The sequence below is a fragment of the Myotis davidii genome, unplaced genomic scaffold (genome assembly GCF_000327345.1).
Source record: "Myotis davidii unplaced genomic scaffold, ASM32734v1 scaffold105, whole genome shotgun sequence".
In the NCBI taxonomy this organism is placed as follows: domain Eukaryota; kingdom Metazoa; phylum Chordata; class Mammalia; order Chiroptera; family Vespertilionidae; genus Myotis; species Myotis davidii.
This window is the reverse complement of record NW_006300371.1, coordinates 535,358-557,540: the sequence shown is the minus strand read 5'-3', so window position 1 is coordinate 557,540 and position 22,183 is coordinate 535,358. Positions and strand designations below refer to the sequence as shown.

Genomic DNA, 22,183 nt, shown 5'->3' with positions numbered 1-22,183 from the left:
ACCTCTTCATTTTACACTCAAGGCGACTCCCAAGACTCAGGGATGAGTGGTGTGGCCACCTGTCTTTCTGATTCCTGGACCAGTGCCCATCTACAGTGCCTAGCCTTCCCCTCTCTCTCCCCGTGTCTCATAACAAAACGCCCTATAACCCCATACGCCCCCACCATCGAGTCATTAAAATGAGTCACCCCCATTTTGAGCTGAAACAGATGTGCACCCTGACCTTGCTCTCTGCAGATGCTGCTCGATATGCAGCAATCCCAGTCTGGTCTGAAGTCCTTCCTCTGTACCACATTCCAGGCCAAATCTTAACCAAAAGATTTTTTTTAAACTTTCAAATTGAGGTGCCCTCTGCAGACTTGTTCAGTGAATAGCCCAGTTAACCTTCTACCTCATCCATTTCCATTTATCCATCAACTCTAGCTGCATGGTGGAATTTCCTTTAAAAAAAAGAAAGACCTGTGTCCAAGCCCTAAACCTGCAGATTCTGATTTGACTGGTCCGAAGGAACCCAGGCACGGGAGCTGGAGATTCTACTCAGATGCATCTACGCAGAGCCAGAGTTGCGAATCACCGAGCTATCTGAATTTGTATCGCAGACTGCCGAAGGTTTTACTTTTTTTAAAAGGTGTTCTCCATTTTTTTTAAAATATGGAATTTGCTTCACAAATTTGCATGTCATCCTTGCTTAGGGGCCATGCTAACCTTCTCTGTATCATTCCAATTTTAGTTTATGTGCTGCAGAAGCAAGCACTTTTTAAGGTGTTCGTAAAGAAATCATTGTATTAAATGATTGGTATGTAGGTAAGGTCTCATATACAAATATATTACTCTCAAGGGTGATTCAGTGTATCTCTGACAAATGTGAAAGCTACTCATTCACTGCAGGTCCAGAGATGATCCCTGAGTTGCTGTAAAAGGAAAGCTCACTAGTCTGTTCACTTCCAGATTTACAATGTCCATTACACCATGAGCATCAATGGGAAGTTACAAGATGGGTCAATGGAAATAGACGCTGGGAACAACCTGGAGACCTTCAAGATGGGGAGTGGAGCTGACGAGGCCATTGAAGTCAATGACTTCCAGAATGTAAGTATATTTCATGCATTTAGAGAGTCTGACCAGGCAGCCTGGGGGCTTTTCCCATCCAGGGAGAAGCATCTCTCACACACATCCCAACGGTCTCCAGTTCTCATGGCAGATTTTCTCTGAGAAAGGACTGCTCTTTGTTTTTAATATTTTCAAAATGAAAAAAAAAAACACCCACAACACTTTGGCATCGAAAGAACAGTTCTTGGAACTATATGAAGTCTTGGCAGGAACACGTGCAAGACCTATTTCTTTCTAAGCAGTTATCCACAACACCGTGAATAAAGTACTCACACTATCCAAGAGGGCAAACTCTTTTTTTGAACTTACAGAGAGGAGGGAGATTTTATTTTATTTTTATTTTTTAAATTTTATTGTCTTGTTTAAAGTATTACAAATAGTAGTGCACATGTCTCCCTTACTTCCCCATTGACCTTCCCCCGGCCTCCCCACGCCCTGGCACATGCCCTCACCCCACCCCACCCCAGTGTCTTGTGTCCATTGGTTATGCTTATATGCATGTATATAAGTCCTTCAATTGATCTCTTACCCGCCCCCCCACAACCTAAAACTCTCCAGCCTTCCTGCTGTACTTTGACAGTCTGTTCGATGCTTCTCTGTCTCTGTATCTATGTTTTTGTTCATTAGGTTATAATGTTCTTTATTATCCATAAGTGAGTGAGATCATGTGGTATTTTTCTTTCACTGCCTGATTTATTTCACTTAGCATAATGTTCTCCAGTTCCATCCATGCTGCTGCAAATGGTAAGAATTCCTTCTTTTTTATAGCAGCGTAGTATTCCATTGTGTAGATGTACCATAGTTTTCTAATCCACTCATCTGCTGATGGGAGAGGAGGGAGATTTTAATGACCTAATAATCATTAAAAGGTAGGGCCTTTTAGGTAGGGCCTATCCTATGCTTTTCTCAATTTTGTAGTTTTCCTGCTTAACCTAGAAAATTAGCATGGAGAAATTCCCCTATTACATCATATATTTTCTGACTACTGCCTATTACAGATAGCATATTCTGGTCTCTTGAAAAAGTCAGCCATGTTTGTTTTCAAAAAATCGGCTTACAGGCAATTTGAGACACTAAGCTAAGCATCAATGCTTCAATGACCATCTGTAAACCAGCGTGTCACTGCAGGCCGACTTTTCTGTTTGCCAACATAAATACCATATTCTCTTTCACGTTCTAAGATAAGGAAGCAGCACCACTATTTGTGCTTTCCTGTTAAACCTGCAGCTGGAGTAGGTGAGTCTTCGTAATGAAGAAAAGGCACTTGAAGAAATAATGTCTCTTCTGATCATTTATCGGCCCACAAACATCTCACCAACCTTCTTCTTCTGATTGGTGAGGAAAACTAGAGGTGATTTTCATCGGAATGAAAAAACTCCCCTTGTCAATACCAAAACACACTTCACAGGCCCTTTTGAATATCAAACAGATGCCGCATTAGAGCCCCGGTGAGGTTAGATGTTATTTGATAACAAGAAGCTCTGGCTGTGTTCAGGCGGCTCTGCCCTGGGACGGCGCCGCAGCTGCAGCCACAGCTGTATGGGCCCAGCTGCACCTCGTTCAGTCATAGCTTTGTGGTTGGTTCTGGTCAATGCACAGGGATAATTTCTCTGGACCTATTAAAGGCTTTTACTGCAAGACGCAGGACAAGGTAACAGCATTTTTCTTTCTATTACTCAATATAAAATTATAAAGTGTGACTCCCCCACACACATCATTCAATATAGAATACCTATGAATACCTATAATGTGCCACAATACCAAGATATGCAAAGGTAGCTGCATAGCTGAATAAAAAGGGATCCATCTCTATCAAAAAGTGTAGATATCAGGAGTAGACGTTTAAAATATTTTAATCCGAAAGCTACACCTCGGTTTTCTAGTCCTTTGGTTCTAATAATGGTATTGATGTGTTTTGTTCTCCTGGGCCAAAAGAGCCAAACATATTTTATAAACTGATCAATTCTGTTGGATAGCTTCCACATTTCTCTAAGTCAGAACTGGTGAGTAGAACATTTTTGTGATGGATAGAACCTCTTCTGAGTTTAAACAAGCCTGGACTTTTTGTTGTTGTAGTTAATCCTCACCTGAAGATATTTTTTCCATTGATTTTTAGAGAGAGTGGAAGGGATGGAGTGGGAGGGATAGAGAGAGAGAGAGAGAGATGGGACAGAGACACAGATGTGAGAGAGACACATTGATTGGTTTGCCTCCTGTACACACCCAACAGGGGCCAAGGATCAACCTGCAACCTAGGTTCGTGCCCTTGAATGGGAATCAAACCTGAGACCCTATGGTGTGCTGGCCGACGCTCTATCCACTGAGCCACAATATCCAGGGCAAACCTGGACTTTTGAAAACACATGAATCCACCACTATGGTACCTGCATAATTCCCCTATATTTTAAGCCAAAATCAAGAAACATTTATTGGGACCTACTGTGTGCAAGGGACAGTGATAAGCATCGGGGATACAGAGCTGACTGACACTTGTTCCCCCCTTCAAAGACCTTCCAGTCCAGCCCAGGAGGCAGACACCCACATGGAGGTGGCGCAGGTCAGCCAGGGAAGCGCACTAACTGAGTGGGGAGCAGAGAGCTGTGGAGAGCAGAGGGGAGTCAATCACTGCTGACCAGGGGCTGGAGCAGGCTTTACAGAGGGGGCGACAGGTGAACCAGGTCTTGAAGAAAGATTAGGATCTCAACCAGCAGAGAAGGAGGGCCAGGGCCTTCCAGGCCTTGGGAAGAACACTGAATACAAATCCACAGGCCTGCCCTGGAGTTCTAAGTAGCCCAATGTGAGCAGGTGGGATGCAGGTGGGGCCAGATTGGAAAAGGTTCTGAGTTGTAACTGAACGGCTTCCCCTACTAACCCAGGACCCCACCGGGATTTTAGTAGAACTGATGGTAAAAAGAACGTCCTGAGAGGGAACAGCATGGAACAGAGGGCTGCAGGTTCTGCGCTGTTTAAGAAAAAGCGACTCAAGACATTTGTTAGAGAAGGTGAGGCAGGTTTTATTCAAGGAGAGCTACTGCTGTGGGGTTTGTAGTAGAGGAGAGGCACTGGGCTCAGCTCTAAACACAATATAGAAAAATCGGATTTACAGCCAGAGTGGGAGTGTTGGTAGATGGAAAATTACTAAGAGGTGGAGTAATTCTTTACTAAACTGACCTAACAGGATTTTTTGCTAAAGGCAAGCCAGGCTGATCAGATATCAAGGGTGCTCAGACCAAGGCTGACTCAGCAGGATTCTGGCAAAAATTGGAATGAGCAGGCCAAGACAGAGCCCAAGGTCGACTCAGTCACAAGGAGGACTCAGGAGCCTGGCCAGTTAGTCAGGGCATCTTCGTCAATGCCCTGCGGACACAAATCCTGGTTAGTTCATTGCTGGTGAGTTCCGTTCTAGAAAGTTAGACCCTCGACAGCATCGGTGCTGTTGATTTACACCAGTCCTCTCAGGCCTTGTTTATGTAACCAAGATCTCGGTTAGAAATCAAGGTAGTAAATATGGGTGTTCACTATACAATTCTTTTAACTGTGTGATATTGGAAATTTTTATTTAAAAAGCTAGAGGAGAATCAAAGATAAACTACCTACCAGACTTTATTCAAAAATCATTATGGCCCCCAACGATAAAATAAAGAAAAAATAAAATGGAAGTCATGTTTCTGTTCTGACAGTTGAATCACTGTCACTACCATGGCTGAAAAATGTGTGCTGGCAGATTAAATACCAGGCAATCTTTTCCAACTGTGAACAAAAATACCATTTTCTCTCTATTTTCACAGTAATTGCGTTCCTAGGAAAGCTATTGTACATTAAAACTATGTCAAAAATCACTTTGTGTTTATGTGTAAAACTGTGGTAGGTTCTAGGCACAGATACTTCCAATCAGGTTTTCACCAGGACCCAAGGCAGCTAGTTCTTCAGGACCTTCCAGGGCTGTGCCGGCGGACCAGCATCCCCGGGCCATGTCCACTGAAGGCCTAGACTTCTGTAGTGTCCCTTGGGCTAGCACCCCTTGCCCTCCTTGGGAACTTCTGGTTTAAGCCACAGAAATAGATGAGATCCCCTAGAAAGAAAAAATATGTGGCTAACATGAGATTACCTGACTTTTGATAAAAGAATGTTAGGTCAGCCCTAGCTGGGTGGCTCACTTGTTTGGAGCATCATCCTGTGTACCAAAAGGTTCCGGGTTTGATTCCCAGTTGGGGCACGTACAGGAGGCGGCAGATCAATGTTTCTCACATCAATGTTTCTCCCTCCCGCCCCCAGCCCCTCTGTCTCCCTCCCTTCCTCTCCCTAAAATCAATAGACATATCTCTGGTTGAGGATAAAACGAAGTTAGGTCATTGGACTCTTCACTCATTGTCTTTGTTAGCAAATTTCTTCATTATCACCAGTCTTATTTTTTGCAAAAAACAAAAGGTTTGCTTGGCTTTCTTGTGCTTTTCCGTTCCCTCTGTTTACTCTCTTATTATATCTGGCTGCTTAATGAGGATTTGTAGCTAGATGTGTGGTTATTGTGTGTGAGTTCCCTCCCACCGATTCCTCCTTGGGGCACTCAGTTCTTGTGCCCAGTGCAGACCATCAGAACTTACTCACTCACAGCCCAGGCTGGAATCCTTCAGTAGAATCAGCTCTCTCCTCTGGGGACATGGCAGTGTTATATGGTGTCTCGCGTGGCCCATCTCCCAGTCAGAGGACGTGAGGGTTTGCAGTTAAGAGGACACATGTGGCAGCTCTCGCCCTCCCCTGCCTTTTGTCTTTCAAACCAGGCGCCTCTGCTTTACATGCAGAATAAGAGCAGTAGACTTCAGGGCAGGCCCATGAGAGCAGCGGCTCTCAGGGTGTGTTTCTTAGGCCACGGCAGCAGCACCCAAGAGCTTGTTAGAAATGCCAAGGTGAGCCCCACTCCTGAGAGAATGGCTGACTCAGTTCGGGAACTGAGGCCTCCTGATGAGATCGGGTGCAAGGGAAAGTTTGGGAGCAACGGGTACAGAAGAAACGGGGATCCACAGGCTGTGTCCCAGGCCATTGGAGCGGCTATAACAAATGCCCCACACGGTGACTTCTACACAGAGAAGTGTTTCTCACAGTTCTGGAGGCTGCGAAGTGCAAGATTAAGGCGCCAGCAGATTGGGTGTCTAGTGAGGGCCTGGTTTCTGGGTCCTCTTTCTCACTGTGTCCTCACAGAGCAGGTCCCTTTTATAAGGGCCCGAATCCCACTCACCAGGGCCTCACCTCCCAAATACACCACGTCCAGATACCACCACACTGGGGGTTAGGTTCCAACATATGAATCTGGAAGTGACGTGGACATCAGTCACTTAAAACTTCATTCCCCTGAACGCGTTCCTTCCCCCTGAACAGGTGGTCCGCAGCCTGGCCTGCGCCTGGTCAACACTTGGGGAACTTGTAAGCACACCAGGGTCTGCGCACATCCCGGCCAATTAAATGGGCATCTCTGGGGAGAGGCCCAGGCACCTGCGTGTTTAAATTCTCTCCAGGTGACTTGGGTGCAGTGAGTCGGAAACCTCTGCGGTCAGCCTCTGTCAAGTGGGCATCAGGCCGCCACCTCTGGGTGAGAGGTGATGCTGGGAGAAACGAGGGACATGTGTTCCAAGTGTTATATGGCCAATTAGGCCCCAAGGCAAACCCGTGAGGAGCCGTAGGAAGCGTGAGCCTTTCCTTCTCTGTTCTCTGGTGCGCCAACCACCAGCGTCTGTGGGGCCCCTGGCTCTGAGATGACACGTGGTGTCACTTCCCATGAATATTCTCACACATGATTTCCACTCAGCTTCTCTCCTCATTGGAGACGGCTGGATCCTGAGCCAGGACCCCTGGGTTCCTAAATGCTGATCTGCCCCCCACTCCCTGGCACTGACATTGGAACAAGTTCTTATCTTCCTGACATTTGTCTCAACTCAGCAGGATACTGAGATGAGCAGATTTGGGTTGGTGTCTACATTATTATGGCAAAAATGTGTAGCCCTTTAATGCTGTTCTGGCCACTCGCTAATCCTGGAGTTGACAGCAGGTGAAAGCCAACACTCTGGGGACAGCGCTGAGCTGCCCCATGGGCTCCACGGGAGTCAGCGCTGCTGTCAGCCCAGATGAGCCTGGGCTGAGGCGCCCCCCGAGGCCGGTCCCCAGGCAGACGAGGAGACACTGTTTATATCTCACAGGGGACAAAACAAACACCCGCGTCCTTGGGTAAGGTCTAGCAGCAAAGCCCAGCTCCTGGTGTTGTAGAAACCTTTACTATTTACTCCGGGTTTGGTAACTTAGGAAACCTCTGAATTTGTGGAATTAATTCGCTGGACCAACATCTTTTGAGAATCTTTGTGAAATCGCCCAAAAGAAAGAGCTAAGATTCAGATAGCGATCTCAAGAAGCTTATACCTGAGATGATACTGACAAGGAGCTACCGTACAGGCACTGAAAACTAAGCGCCAAGGGAGGGGTAAAGACGTGGGGGCAGGGGGCCCACGGAAGTCAGAAGCAAAGGAGCCCCCTTAGCCTGGGATGGTCGGAGAGAGCTGCATAGAAAGGATGGCCTTTCACCTGAGCTTGAGGGAAAGATGGAGCAACTCACATACTCCATCTCAGCTCTAATGCCGCCCCCGGTGGAGGCCTCCCGGACCCAGCTGACAAGAGCCCCATCTGGCCATTCCTCTCTCACACCTGCTTTATTTTCTCCACAGCACTTGCCACCTGACTGTCTCAGTTTCCTATATTTGGTTAAGAACACTAAGAGTTACGTTCCATGAGGGCAAAGCTTCCATCTCTTTTGTTCATCCCTATACCCAGTTCCTGGAGCTGGCTCGCAGTAGACACGCAATACATTGAAGAAATGTACAGGTGGATAAATGGATGGATCAACTTTTATCTCCTTTCCTAGGGTATCACAGGAATCCGTTTTGCGGGAGGAGAGAAGTGCTACATCAAAGCGCAGGTGAAGGCGCGCGTTCCTGAGGTGGGCGCCGTGGCCAAGCAGAGCATTGCCTCCGAACTGGTGGGTACCAGCGGCCCGGGCAGCCGGAGGGCTTGGCAGATGTGGCTTGAAGGCACAACCCTTTCTGTCTCTGGTTCCTCGATAGGTTTGAGACCACAACATAAATTCTAGCTCTTCTCTGCCAAAGGAACTGAAACTATTCTAGTCCTCCTGGTTGGTTCTAAGTGGTCATTCTTACATGATGTAGCATATTTAGTGGTTTTGGAAAATCGTATTTTAAAGTGCTTAACGGGGATGGTTTCACATGGCCCGTATTTGCCTGATGATAGGGAACTATCTAATCAGTGATCAAGAAAACATAAAGGACTTCGCATGTTAGACTCTTTCGTCATCAGAGGGGCCTTAGTTCCTCTGAAAATCCCAACAGTTGATGCCCCAGCCTCTGCGGGGAAAGCAGCCGCGAGGCATCTTGCTCCGTTACCTGTGTGTCAGCAACTTCCTGGGAGTTAGTTCCAACCCTTTTGAGCTGAGATGGCTCCCCCACAACTTCTTCCCGTTGGTTCAAGTTCAACCAATGAAGCTAGATCATGTATCGAATTTCTTTTCTATGTGTCAAATTTGTGAGGTTTTTTAAAAACATAACTCTCCCATTTGTTATTAATAGCTTGCCTTTGAGCTTGATTTTATAAACATTTATTTTAAGGATTGCACACAGAGTTCTAAAGACACATTTAACAATAATAGCTAACATTTATTTGATACTTTAGGGTTTACAAAGTGGTCACATTCATTATTGTCTTCCATTTGAGTTGTGGCAGCGTCTGGTGGAACAAACATGGACTTTGGCGCCAGAAAAATGTAGGTTCACATCCGGTTGACACTGCTGTGGCTGTGGCTTCACCTCTGTGAGCCTGTTTTGTCATCCACAAACTAGGGGCACACATGCCGTCCCCACGGCCCTAGAACTGCTAGATAATGAATAGGTGGCTGCTGCTATCATTGTTAATTTTATTATGATTACCTTTGGTCCTCCCAGTCTCCCTGAGAGAGGGGAGCCAGCACCAGCTCCCTCAGGCAAAGAGGAAAAACAAGGGTAAGCAAAGTGCCTGGAGACTGGCCGGCTGCTTGCCCTCCGAGGAACAGCAGCGGAAGGTATCTCAGAACACAGAACAAAACAAAAGCTCAAAACAAACCAGTGAGGTTTAAAGCTCGTTAGCGTGTCCTCCGTTTTCTTTCCTACTCCCAGTTTCCCCACCCATTTGTCCTGTGATGTGGTGCCGGGCCTTCATGGCTCAGTCCCTCCCTCTAAGCTGCCCCCGTGTGCCCTCAGGAGCCATCCCCAGCCCCCACCACCACCCAGCAGAAGGCTGTGCTCCCACTGCAAACTCCCAGGGCCCAGCATAACAGTGACACCAAGACCTTTGTTCTGCCTTTGAACTTCTCTTACTGCACTGCCGTTCCCTTAGATCACTCCGTTTCTGTTAGAAAGTCTGTGGTGACTGTAATCCTTGGCAGCATCCCAGTGGACATGGAACCCATGCTCTGCTGCCTTCCACAAGCACCAGACCCCCAGCTGTACATTTGCAGTACATATTCTGGGTTTTTTAAAGACAATTTTTGCTTTTTTAAATGGGAGGGAGATACAAGCCCACGCTTGCTCTGAGCTCCAGTGCCAGGCAAGATTCTAAAGAACCCAGATACATACTGAGAGAAACTGGATTGTCTGGCATCGGAGCAGGAAAGCAGGGGTGGCTTTCTTCCAGATGGAGGTGCTCACAGCAGTCATTGTTCCTGTGCTGGGACCTCCCCAATGCAGGGCTGACTGGCAGCTATTGCTGTTTGCTCCGCCCTGGAGATTCCCTGAGACTCCACTCCACCCAATTTACAACCCCACCCAAGCTGTGCACAGAGGCTTTTGCATATGAATGGCCTGTCCTTTCTCAGCCTAAAATCTGTTAAACAAGCTGCAGCTGGGTGAGGGAGCCCCAAATCTATCAAAAGAAGGCCCAAGGCCACACCAGCACCAGCCTGCCTTGCTTCACAGCTGGGCCTTGTCTGGTCACTTCCAAACCCTATACAAAGAGGAGGGAATCTGCAAATCTCTCTGTAGCTCCTGCTGGGTGGCCCCAGGCAGTGGCTGACTTTGCACCTCCTTGGAGATCCAAGAGCCAGTGTACCCAGTGGTCAGTGTGAGACCATACCAGATTACAACTCTTCAAATCCATAAGCAACACACTCAGGGAGCAGACTCAGTGGGCACCAAAGCCCCACTGAAGCAAGTCCTGCTCCATAAGGGTGTCTCTTACACAGAAGCTCTCCCACTGTAGTAGCAGCTAGTCCTCACAGCGAATTGGCCTGGAGGTCAATTCCTCCTAGTGATACCAACAGCAATCAAGGCTCAACTACAACAAGACTGTGCACACAACCCCAAAAGGGGTGGACCAAGAGTGTCCACCTCAGGTCCACCTCTCGGCTCCGCTGAGCCACTGGGCCCTATAGGACACCTACTACACAAGGCCAATCTATCAACTCAAGGAGACTTAGCAGCTACCCAATACATAGCCATGCACTGACCACTAGGGGGCAGATGCTCCAACCAGTAGGTTAGCTTGCTGCTGGGGTCCAGCTGATCGGGATTGGGCGAGATGGGCCAGACATACCCTGGAGCCCTCCCCCGGTCCCTCCCCAGCCCCAATCATGTGCCAGTGGGGTCCCTCGGCCTGGCCTGCACCCTTTCACAATCCAGGACCCCTCAGCAGATGTCGGAGAGCTGGTTTCAGCCTGATCCCTGCAGGCTAGGGGACCTCACCAGTGCACAAATCCATGCACTGGGCCTCTGGTTTAAAAATAAATGTTGAATCACACATGTGTGATACATATAAAACTCCTGCTGGTGCCAATCACACACATGTTTTAATTTTATAATACTACTAGAGGCCCGGTGCACAAAAATTTGTGCACTTGGGGGGCTCCCTCAGCCTGGCCTGTGCCCTCTCACAGTCTGGGACCCCTCGGCAGATGACCACCTGCTGGGATAGGCCCACTCCCTGGGGGATTGGGCCTAAGCTGGCAGTCAGACATCCCTCTGGCAGCCCAGGAGCCCTCAGGGGATGTCCACTTGCCAGCGGAGAGCAGGCCTAAGCTGCAGTCAGACATCCTGAGTGCGGCTGAGGAGGCGGGAGGGGCTCCCGCCACCACTGTTGTGCCGGCAGCCATCAGCCTGGCTTGTGGCTGAGCAGAGCCCCCCCTGTGGGAGTGCACTGACCACCAGGGGGCAGCTTCTGCATTGAGCATCTGCCCCCTGGTGGCCACTGTGTGTCATAATGACCAGTCATTCCCAGTCATTCTGCTGTTAGAGTCAGTTTGCATATTACCCTTTTATTATATAGGACAGGGGCCTGGTGAATAGGTGGGGGCCGGCTGGTTTTCCCTGAAGGGTGTCCCGGATCAGGGTGGGGGTCCTGCTGGGGGGCCTGGCCAGACTGAGTGAGGGGCTGAGGGCCATTTTCAGGCTGGTCAAGCCCCCCAGTGGGGACCCTCACCCCATGGGGATGTGGCCAGCCTGGGTGAGGGGCTGAGGACCGTTTTCAGGCTGCCCACAGCCCCTTCAGGGTGGGGGAGTCTCACTGGGGTGCCTGGCCAGCCTGGATGAGGGGCTGATGGCCGTTTTCAGGCTGGCCATGCCCTCTAGCAACCCAAGCTCCCAACCTCTCCTTTTTATTCTGGGATTTATTTATCTTCTATAATTGAAACTTTGTAGCCTTGAACGGAGCTGAGGGCCGGCCCCGGGCAGGCAGGCAGGTGGGAAGCTTGGCTTCCTCCATCACTGGGGACAACCCAAGCCTCCTGCTCACTCCAGTTCTGTGGTCGTCATCTTAGTTGGGTTAATTTGCATACTTGCTCCTGATTGGCTGGTGGGTGTAGCTTGTGGGCATGGCTTGAACATAGCAGAGGGACGGTTAATTTGCATGTTCTCTTTTATTATATAAGATATTATATATACTACTAGAGGCCCGGTGCACAAAAATTTGTGCACTTGGGGTGGGGAGAGGAGGTCCCTCAGCCCGGCCTGTGCCCTCTCGCAGTCTGGGACCCATCAGGAGATAACGACCTGCTGGCTTAGGCCTGCTCCCGGGTGGCAGAGGGCAGGCCTAATCCCTAGGTGCAGCCCCTGGTCGGGCTCAGAGCAGGGCCCATTGGGGAGTTGGGGCACCGCCCCCTGTCATGCACAGAGCAGGGCGGATCGGGAGGTTGCGATGCCATCCTCAGTCACGCTCAGGGTAGGGCCAATTGGGGGGTTGGGGCACCGCCCCCTGTCACACTCAAGGCAGGGTCGATAGGGAGGTTGCGGCGCCACCCCCTGTCACACACAGAGCAGGGCCCATCGGGGGGTTGGGGCTCCATACCCTGTCACACACAGGGCAGGGCCCATCAGGGGGTTGGAGAGCTCCCCCCTGTTACACACAGAGCAGGGCCCATCAGAGGGTTGGGGCTCCAGGCCCTGTCACACCCAGAGCCCGCACGGCGATCAGGGGTTTGGTTGCTGCCCCCTGTCACACTGATCCCGGTGCTGGGAGGCCTCTCAGCTCCGCTGATCCCGGGGCCAGGACGCCTCTCGGCTCCGCTGATCCCGGCCGGGAGGCCTCTCGGCTCCGCAGATTCCAGGGCTGGGAAGCCTTTCGGCTACGCTGATAACCAGGGCGGGGAGGCCTCGCGGCTCCACTGATCGTGGGGCTGGGTCGCCTCTCGGCTCCGCTGATCCCGGCCGGGAGGCCTCTCGGCTCCGCAGATTCCAGGGCTGGGAAGCCTTTCGGCTACGCTGATAACCAGGGCGGGGAGGCCTCGCGGCTCCACTGATCGTGGGGCTGGGTCGCCTCTCGGCTCCGCTGATCCCGGGCCCTGAGGCCTCTCTGCCCTGCCGCTTCAGGGCTGTTTGGCTTCGCTCTGCCTGGAGCCTGAGTATGCAAATTAACCGCCATCTTTTAGCTTCTATAATTGAAACATTGTATATTTTGGAGTTGTTGCTTCAGGAGCTCAGGGCCCCGCAGCTGCAGATGGTGAATCTTGGCTTCCTCCAACGCTGGGGCAACCAAGCCTCCTGTTCTCAGCTGCCTGGCTGCCGGCCGCCATCTTGGCTGTCAGTTAATTTGCATATCTCGCTGATTAGCCAATGGGAAGGGTAGCGGTCGTACACCAATTACCATGTTTCTCTTTTATTAGTGTAGATTTTGACATGTAGATTTGCAGTAACGTAATTACTGCACAATCTTCTAATTAATTTACTTTCAATGTGCACAAATCTGTGCAGTGGGCCACTAGTATGATTATAATTTTAAAAGTTGTTTGTTCAGCTACCTTCAATTTTTAACCAATTAAAATAATAATCCAAAATAAATTTTTGAATACATAATTCACTGTGGTGAATAGTGTGCATTTAAATCTTTGTCTGCATCTGATTTTCTTCTCAGGACATAGGAGCGAATTACTTTTCTTGTGTTTCATTTGTTCATATGTGTGTGGTGGATCCTCTGATGGACAAGACCAAATTCAGACAATATGTTCGTGTAACACAGGAATGTGTTTGGCTGTCACTAACAGAAAACTACATGTAGAGTAACTGAAACAAAGAAGGATCTGTTTGCTCCATAGTAAGCAATGTGGAGGCTCAGGGACCAGCATCTCTGACTATTTCGGCCTTTCCGTCCAGCTCCAAACATCAGTCACACATTCAAGTAAGAACGTCGGGGAGAGGCTGAGCAGCACCACCTTGACTTCCCTTTGATCAAGAAAGCAGAGGCTTTTGGCCCTAACCGGTCTAGCTCAGTGGATAGAGCGTCAGCCTGCGGACTCAAGGGTCCCAGGTTCAATTCCGGTAAAGGGCATATACCTCGGTTGCAGGCACATCCCCCGTAGGGAGTGTGCAGGAGGCAGTTGATTGATGTTTCTCTCTCATTGATGTTTCTAACTCTCTATCTCTCTCCCTTCCTCCCTTAAAAAATCAATACATTTTTTAAAAAAAGAAAAGAAAAGAAAGCAGAGGCTTCCAAGCCCCAACACCCTCCTGGGTGGCCCTCATTGTCCAGAACTGCTCACACGGCGCCCACAGCTTGGAGGGTCTTAGAAGCAAGAATCTCTTCTGGGACTGGGCACACGGCTGCCTCAAACCAAAGCAGATTGTACTGTCTGAAAGGGAGGGAGAGAGGAGATTGGGGAGACAGCTGACAGTCCGTGCCGTGGGCTTGCTTAGCATTCCTAGCCTGTAGGATGCATCTATATGCATTATCCCGTCAGCCCACCTTTTCCCCACACACTTTCGATTATGATGGGGTAGATGCATGCACCGCTTGCTCTTATAAATTTTTCATCAGTTTTGTATAACTTTAAAAAGCTATTACACCCAAAGAGCATTCATTTCCTGGATGGAGCCATTTAATTTAAGGTAAATAACTAGATTACCTGCGAGCCGCTTCCTCCAATAACTCTGAGTTGTTCTAATGCAGCCATAAGCCTGGGGGAGAAAGCATAAACGAAGTGCTGCTTTCAGCTCAAAATAAAGAGAAAACATTTTAATTTCTCCAAACTATTGCAAACTAATAAATACATGAAAGGAACAACCTGGCAAAATAAATTGGTCTCCTGGGTTATCAAACCTTTCTCAGCATCGTGCTGCAGAAGAAAACGCCGGGCTTAGCTTTGAAACCTCAGTGGTGTGCTCGATGTGAAGAACATCTGAAATGTGTTTTGTTAGAGCTGGGAAAGGGAGAAATGGTTTATGTTAAATAACACTTTGAACTGATGACATTAAAGAACCAATCGCTTGCTTTTTCCATTGTTGTTCAGTACAAAACCCCAAAGAATTTTCACTCCAAATGGAGCGTTCCTCAATCCTTTGTAGGATTCCAGGGCCATTCAATTGCTTTTCCTCAAAAACACCTTTGATCAAAAACATCAGATTAACCCAAAGCTCAAAGCTGGTATCAAGTAATTTTCACTTCTACTCAGGATTCTATATTCACACATTCCAGCTTCCAAAGACAGGCTGGCGTGCGGCGCGGGGCAGGTGCTAAATATTGTGGAGAGAGCTATAAAGAGGAGAGATTAGAACCTTAAAGTGTATGTTGGGGGGCGGGGGGTGAGGCGGGGAGGCAGGCATACAATACACCCAGAATTCTCGTTAAGTTTTTACAAAGCCGAGTAATCTTTTACCCGCTCGTGAATCTTAATACTCAGCATGCTCCACTCTCCACTGCCTTCTTGCTCAATGCATTTCATTTTCACTTACTTACAGGAAGGCAAGATCATGCCAGTTAAGTATGAAGAAAGTTCTCTTATCTGGGTGGCTGTAGGCCAGCCCGTGAAGGACAACAGCTTCTTGAGCGCCAAAGTCATAGAACTCTGTGGCGACCTCCCTATTTTCTGGCTTAAACCAACTTATCCGAAAGGTAACATTTTCAAGTCTCTTCATGTTGCGTGGAATGCTGCCTGTCCGTGTGAGGTCCCTGGGAGCCCCTCCACAGGCCTGAGCTGTGACGGGAGGGGGATCAGGGTGCACACGCAGGTCTCAGTCATTGGCCCGAGAGCTCTGAGAGAAGGAAGGGCCGCCCTGAGGTTGCAGGATGGCCGGCAGCAGGTTTAGCAGGAAGCGACCAGACCGCTGCAGGGCCTAGTCTCTATTTATGACGCTCCCACTTCTTTCCACTCTGCCCATCTCAGTTGTTTGCACTTCGCAATTTTACTTTTTTCTCCCTAAGGCACAGAATCCATGGACTGAGACGCTGAATCTTTATGATGTTCAAACCTAGGATTATGGGACAGCCAAATGCGGCTGTGGGCAGAGGTTGGGATTCTTTAAGTTCTGGGCTCAAACGTCAGCCTCCAAGTTCCATGAAAATAAATGAGGGGCCCTGGGGTTCCGAGCGAGGTCGGAGCACACCTTCCAGCTGTTTCCGGGTGGGGAAGGGCAGGTGAGCCCGCAGGCCAGGCTCTGTCCCCTTCGTTCCTGTCCCCAGGGCTGTCCTCACTCTTTAGTGGCCCCCCCAAAGGCCGGCTCTGTAGCTCTGGCTCAAGTGTGGATAAAAGGCCTTTCTTCTAGCACAGCTGAGATATGTTTTCTAAAAAGATTTTATTGAACATCAAGATAAAGCAGCATGGAAATAATTATGAAAAAATGCAGGCATTGAAACCAGGCTTGGGGGTAAAATGGGCAGTTACTATTAACGCTGCAGGGTTTCAGTTTTGCAAGATGAAAACTATTCTGGAGATAGACGGTTGCATAGCAATGTAAATGTACTTTATGCCACTGAACTTTACCCTGAAAAATGGTTTAAATGGAAATTTTATGTATATTTTACCACAATTTATTTTTAAAAACCTCACCAAGGCTTAGAAAATCCAGACTTCTGATTCTGCCATGGCTGACTTAATCCTGCTGTTCACAAGTCTTATTCTGTCCCAGAGCTTGGCAAATAGGATTCAATTTATGCATCAGTGGCCATGGCTGCCTGGTAGAGTGGGTTACGAAGGACCCTGAGGCCACAGGCAGGCTCGGCAAGAAATAACACCATGAGCAGTGTTTGTCCAGGCTCTTGGGGGCTGGAGAGAGGGCTGTCAAATGGACAGCTGCCTTGTCATCCTGCTCTTGCCCAGGAGGTGGCCCCAACTCACAATTCTGTGGCCACTGGCCAAGTTCTCACTTTCAATTCCCCACCTGCCTCTACATGGAATAGGCCTTCCTGCTTTCCACACCCAGGAACTACTTCTCCAATACCTTGTCACCTTTTCCAGTCAAGGACAAAAGTCTGCAACTCTGCTACCATGGATGATAACCCTCCCTAAGCACTTTCTGTTCGAGGACAAGCCTCTTACCCAGGGAGTTCATTCATTCATTCACTCACTCATTCATTCAGCAAATATTTATTATGTACCATTTACTTGTTCCAGGCACTTGGAATGCACTGGTGAACAGAACAAACAAGAATCCCTGCCCTCGGGAGTTTACGTTGTTAGCAAGGGGAAACAAGAATAAACACAAAGTTACAATAAGAAAATCATAGGGGAGGCTAGGGGACTGTCTAGGGCGGGGGGGAAAAATGAACACAAATGTAATACCCTTTGTAATACTTTAAGCAATAAAGATGGTGCTATTGGCAGTGCTAGGGACTGACAGCCTGAGTTCCTGGGGAAAGGGCTTGTTTCCTGCACCCAAGATGTGGTGTGGCCCCTCCCAGCCCAACAGCATGTAAGTATTCAATCATCACAGCATCCATATGAGAATTACATACATTACATCCAACAGCAGAACAGTGGGAATCACCGAAATGCCCTCCAGATTTGAAAAGGATTAAATCAGTGTTGATGTAGCCATAGGATGGAATATCATAGACATCAAAAATGAGGGATTTTTATGTATTAACTATGTAAGGTGACAGATGGTTAAAGACTTGTTGTGGTGATCACTTTGTAAGGTATGTAAATGTTGAATCACCATGTTGTATACCTGAAACTAATATAATACTGTGTCAATATAATTACAAGTAATTTTAAATGGGATTTTTTCCCCAATCTCTCATAAATTTAGTCATATTTTAGAATAAAATTAAGGGGGGGGGGAAACCTCCTCTAAGAAGTGCCTCGCTCCCCATCACCTAATTCTAAGCCCCCCAACTCCAGGGTGTCCAGCGTCCCCACCCTTGGATCTTGAAGCTGGCAGGTCATCAGCGTCACAGGCTGTATTATCAGGGACACCGGTAATGGCAGCTAGACAAGGTCAGAGAGAAGGGTGACAGCTGATGTCTGCTGAGCTTTGGCTATGTGTCAGGCACTGTTACGTATTGTCCCCATTTAATCTTTACCAACAACTGTCTGCGTAACTACTAATGATCCCATTTTATGGATGAAGAAACTAAGGTTCACAGAGGTGAAATAATTCACCTGAGGTAATTAAGTTAAAAGAAGAGATTTTAATCCAGGTCTCCCTGATGCCTTTCCAACAATGCCTCAGAAACCAAGAGGCTAACCACAGCTATAAAGCACATCTAAGTTTTCATAAATAACATAGCATGCTATAATCACCACCGCCTAACATTTGAATGCGTATTATATGAGTGCCTTGGGAAAAGAACTATGCTAAAATCCTTCAAATTGTTCGTTAACTCTATCACAACCCAGTGAGATACCAGTAGATACTATTATTATCCCCATTTTACAGATGAATCTGAGACTCAGAGAGATACCAAAGTCCACCCTGTGTGGTCTTTTCCATTGTTGTTACTCGGCAGCCGTAGGCCATGCTGTGGGGCCCACCACGAGGCAGTGTGGTGAACTAGAGCACTGGGCTGGAGGTCAGAGTGAAGTTTACCTTCAGTTCCTATCTCTTCCATCACCTCTGTGACCTTGGCTAAGTCACTTGGTGTTTCTGGAGCCTCATGCTCTCATGTATAAAAGTATCTGCTTTTTCTATTCCATAGGATTTCTTATAAGAATCAGCCAAGATAATAAATCCCCTGAAAACTGTAAAGTTTTATACATATACTAGAGGCCCGGTGCACAAAATTTGTGCACGGGGTGAGGGGCAGGGGGGCCTAGTCTCCCCTCACTGCCCCCACTTCCAGCTTAATCACCCCCAACTGCCCTCCCTGCTGGCCTGGTTTCCCCAAACTGCACCCCCCCACTGGCCTGGTCGTCCCACGCAGCCTGTTTGTTCAGTCATTTGATCGTCCCTCACTAACCCCCCTGCCGGCCTGGTCGCAGGCAGCCATCTGGTGAGGGTGTGATGGTCAATTTGCATATTACCTCTTTATTATATAGGATAGTCACTCCATAGGGCTACAGGTAACAGAATACCTGACCAGCAGTGGTTTCAGCAACTACAGGTGCAATGTTTTTCATATAGCCAGAAGTCTGGAGATATGTTTCTGGCATTACCAGCTACTCTGTGATGTCATCACATCTCTTTCTACCTTAGCATTTTTCTTCCCATAGCATGCTGCTCACCATCCTCTGCCTATCACTTCTGGTCACAGGTCGGCGCCCTTAACCCGGACATCACATCTACAGTCAAGAAAGGAAGACAAGACATAGGAGGCCTTATCTGCCCCCTTTTACCAAGAAAGCAAAAGCTTTCCCAGAACTGCACTAGCATGTTCTGCTTGTGTCTCACTGGCCAGAAACGTGTGATTTGGGCACTCCTCATTACCAGGCAGGCTCGGGAAATGAGTAGTATTTTACTTTCTTAGCTCCTAGTATAGAGGCAGGCAAAGAAAACAGGATTGTGGGTGGATTTTGTCAGCTATCTTACAATATCTACCTTAGTTAGTATAAAATCAAATTTTAGCTACCTGTACGTTTAACTACTAACTCAATACTAAAACCTGCTTTATTATTACAAAAATCATCAGTACAAATTTAAGTGGTATGTAGGCATGTCTATGTGTCCTTTTTTATTTTTCATCCTGATAAGCACAGACCTTCCTTAATTATTCAAATAAAGGAATTAACTTGAAGCATTTATTTCATTCATTCATTCATTTTTGCAGAAACTCTGAGGGAAAGAAGAGAATTGGTAACACAAACTGTTACAACGATCACCAGAAGACCACGCAGTGGACCACGGGGCAACCCAGGCCCTGGAAGACTGAATAACAAAACCAGACCCAGCGTGCAGGAGGACTCAGACCCCTTCAACCCGGACAACCCTTACCACGTGCGTATGCTGCTTGGGCCACATTCTCAGATGAATGCATTAAACCTAACTGGAGTGGTAGTATTTCTAGAGGTTTCAAACAAACATTTAGTATCCAACTGGGACTTTTACTCAATATTTTAAAAATGCGTCTTCATTTGTTTGTTGCTTGGTTGATAAATGTAGTGAGAACCTCATTCAAAGCTGCTTTCCCTGCTCTCCTTTTCTTGAGTCACAGGCAAATCCATAAGACAAAGTCATACCAGGAATTTATGTTAAAATGTTTCCAAGAGTGTGTGTGCCCTGGGGGCAGCACACAGAAGGAAAGTATTCTTTCCCCACTTTGTATCCACTGTATTCACCCATTCAGCAGACATCTGCTGAGAACGTGCTTATGCAGGCCCTGTGCACACGGGCAGGCAGGACCTTCTGCCCCAGGGACTCTCAGCCCACTCTGCAGGCAGGTCAGACACAGATAAAGCACTTTCGAATCTGTGCTTGGAAGGATGGTGTTTGGAAGAATGATACTAACATCCTGAAAACTTATCAAATCTTGCACAAAATATTTTTTAAAAATATATTTTATTGATTTTTTACAGAGAGGAAAGGAGAGGGAGAGGGATAGAAACATCGATGAGAGAGAAACATCAATCAGCTGCCTTCTGCACACCCCCTACTGGGGATGTGCCTGCAACCAAGGTACATGCCCTTGACCGGAATCAAACCCCGGACCCTTGAGTCCGCAGGCCAACACTCTATCCACTTAGCCAAACCAGTTAGGGCCACAAAATATTATTGAGAATTCATATTTGGAAGGATGATACGAACGTGTTAAAAACTTATCAAATCTTCCACAAAATATTATCTACTTTGACTATACTTTGCAGGAAGTAGAAAAATATTTATTGTAACTAGTGTTTTAGTGGAAAAAATAATACATGCATATACTTTTTAAAAACAGTATAAGAGGGTCTACAATTAATAATGAGTTTCCCTTCCATCTCAGACACCCTCCCCAGAACAACCTCTTAACAATAGCTACTTGCCCAGTTTCTTTGCTTAAGTACACACACACACACACACACACACACACACACACACACACTGAACACAAAAGAGCATACAAAACTCCTGGACCTTGCTTTCCAGTTACAATAAGGTATTTTGAAGATTGTGTCTCCTATATAGATCTACTTCATCTTAATGTCCACATCGTATTCCTTTGTGTGGATAGATGTACAACTTCACTAGTTCTCCTTTGGTGGACATGTAAATTCTGTCTGTCTTTTCCTGTTAGGCTTGTGGGAAGGTGAATGAGGTGAAGCTCCCACTCCACACATTGCTTGCCACATGGTACCCATTAAATTGCATTAGCTATCAGTCTTACTGCCCCACTTGTACACAAGGGAATATATCTTTAATATAAACACTGACTCTTGGGTCTCCTGAGTCAATGTAGATAGGAATTTCATATTTTAATAGAGGATATCATATTGTCTTCCAAGAAATTATACTAGCTACATGTGTTCAAATAGTAATAAAAGGTCTCTATTATCAAACTTAAAAAGAAGCTTTACCAGTTTTGGGGGAGGTGTAAAATTGATCTCCTAGCTGTTTTATCATGCCTGTCTTTAATTATATGCAAGATTGAGCATCTTTTTGTATACAGATAAGCCATTTGTATTTTTTCTATGCAACCTCTTCAGGCCTATTCCATTTCATGTGCTGCAGATATATTTTCTAACTTATCATTTTAGACTAATATATTTTCCAAAGACTTAGAGTAAAAAGTATTTTTAAATAGCTCAAGGCTTATCAGAAAATTCAGGACACCACAGTACTTCATTCCCTAAAACTCAAATAAGAAAGGAAATAAAATCTGAATCGGCAAACGGAAAATTTAATATAGTTTATTCCCCAGGTAGCTGGAGTAGATGAATCTGGTTCAAGGGCTAAGAGGTATCAGCCCCTTTACAGGTGGGGAGGAGGGCTGTATCTACCTGGCTTCCAGGCTTGAGTGTCCATATTCTTTTAAAAATTCCAACTACATCAGTTTCCCCCTTTGCTTTGTGTTTGCCTTTAAGCAGACACCTCTCCATGACCTCAGTCCTTCACGTATTTCTTTAAGGTATCTTAGAGCAACAACCTGAGATTCCCTTGAAACATTTTAATCCTAATAACTGAACCCTCAAGATTAAAAAATGTCTCAATCAACAGGCTTTTTGCCTCTGTACCCTAGAAGAGTTAGCTACAATTAGTGAGATGGTTGTCTTTTTTTTTTTTTTTGCCCCAGATAAGCCAAAAAAGGGTGGGAGAGGGGTCTGAAAAATGAAAGAATGGTATGAGAGGAAGACAAATATTCTGATGACAAAAATTTAACAGGAATGTTAATTATGTTAGGTGTGATAATGGCAGTGTGATTGTGGGGGGAAATA

General features: G+C 47.1%; 1 protein-coding gene across 2 annotated transcripts in view; it reads left to right on the top strand.

The window, feature by feature from the left end:
• Nucleotides 1-22,183, top strand: part of LECT1 (leukocyte cell derived chemotaxin 1) — a 30,945-nt gene that overhangs the window by 5,752 nt on the left and 3,010 nt on the right. For both annotated transcript variants that reach the window (XM_006776940.2, XM_006776939.2), the window contains exons 3-6: nt 949-1,089; nt 8,015-8,128; nt 15,357-15,510; nt 19,603-19,769. In XM_006776940.2, the coding sequence (XP_006777003.1) occupies nt 949-1,089; nt 8,015-8,128; nt 15,357-15,510; nt 19,603-19,769 (576 nt within the window). The remainder of the gene's footprint in view (nt 1-948; nt 1,090-8,014; nt 8,129-15,356; nt 15,511-19,602; nt 19,770-22,183) is intronic.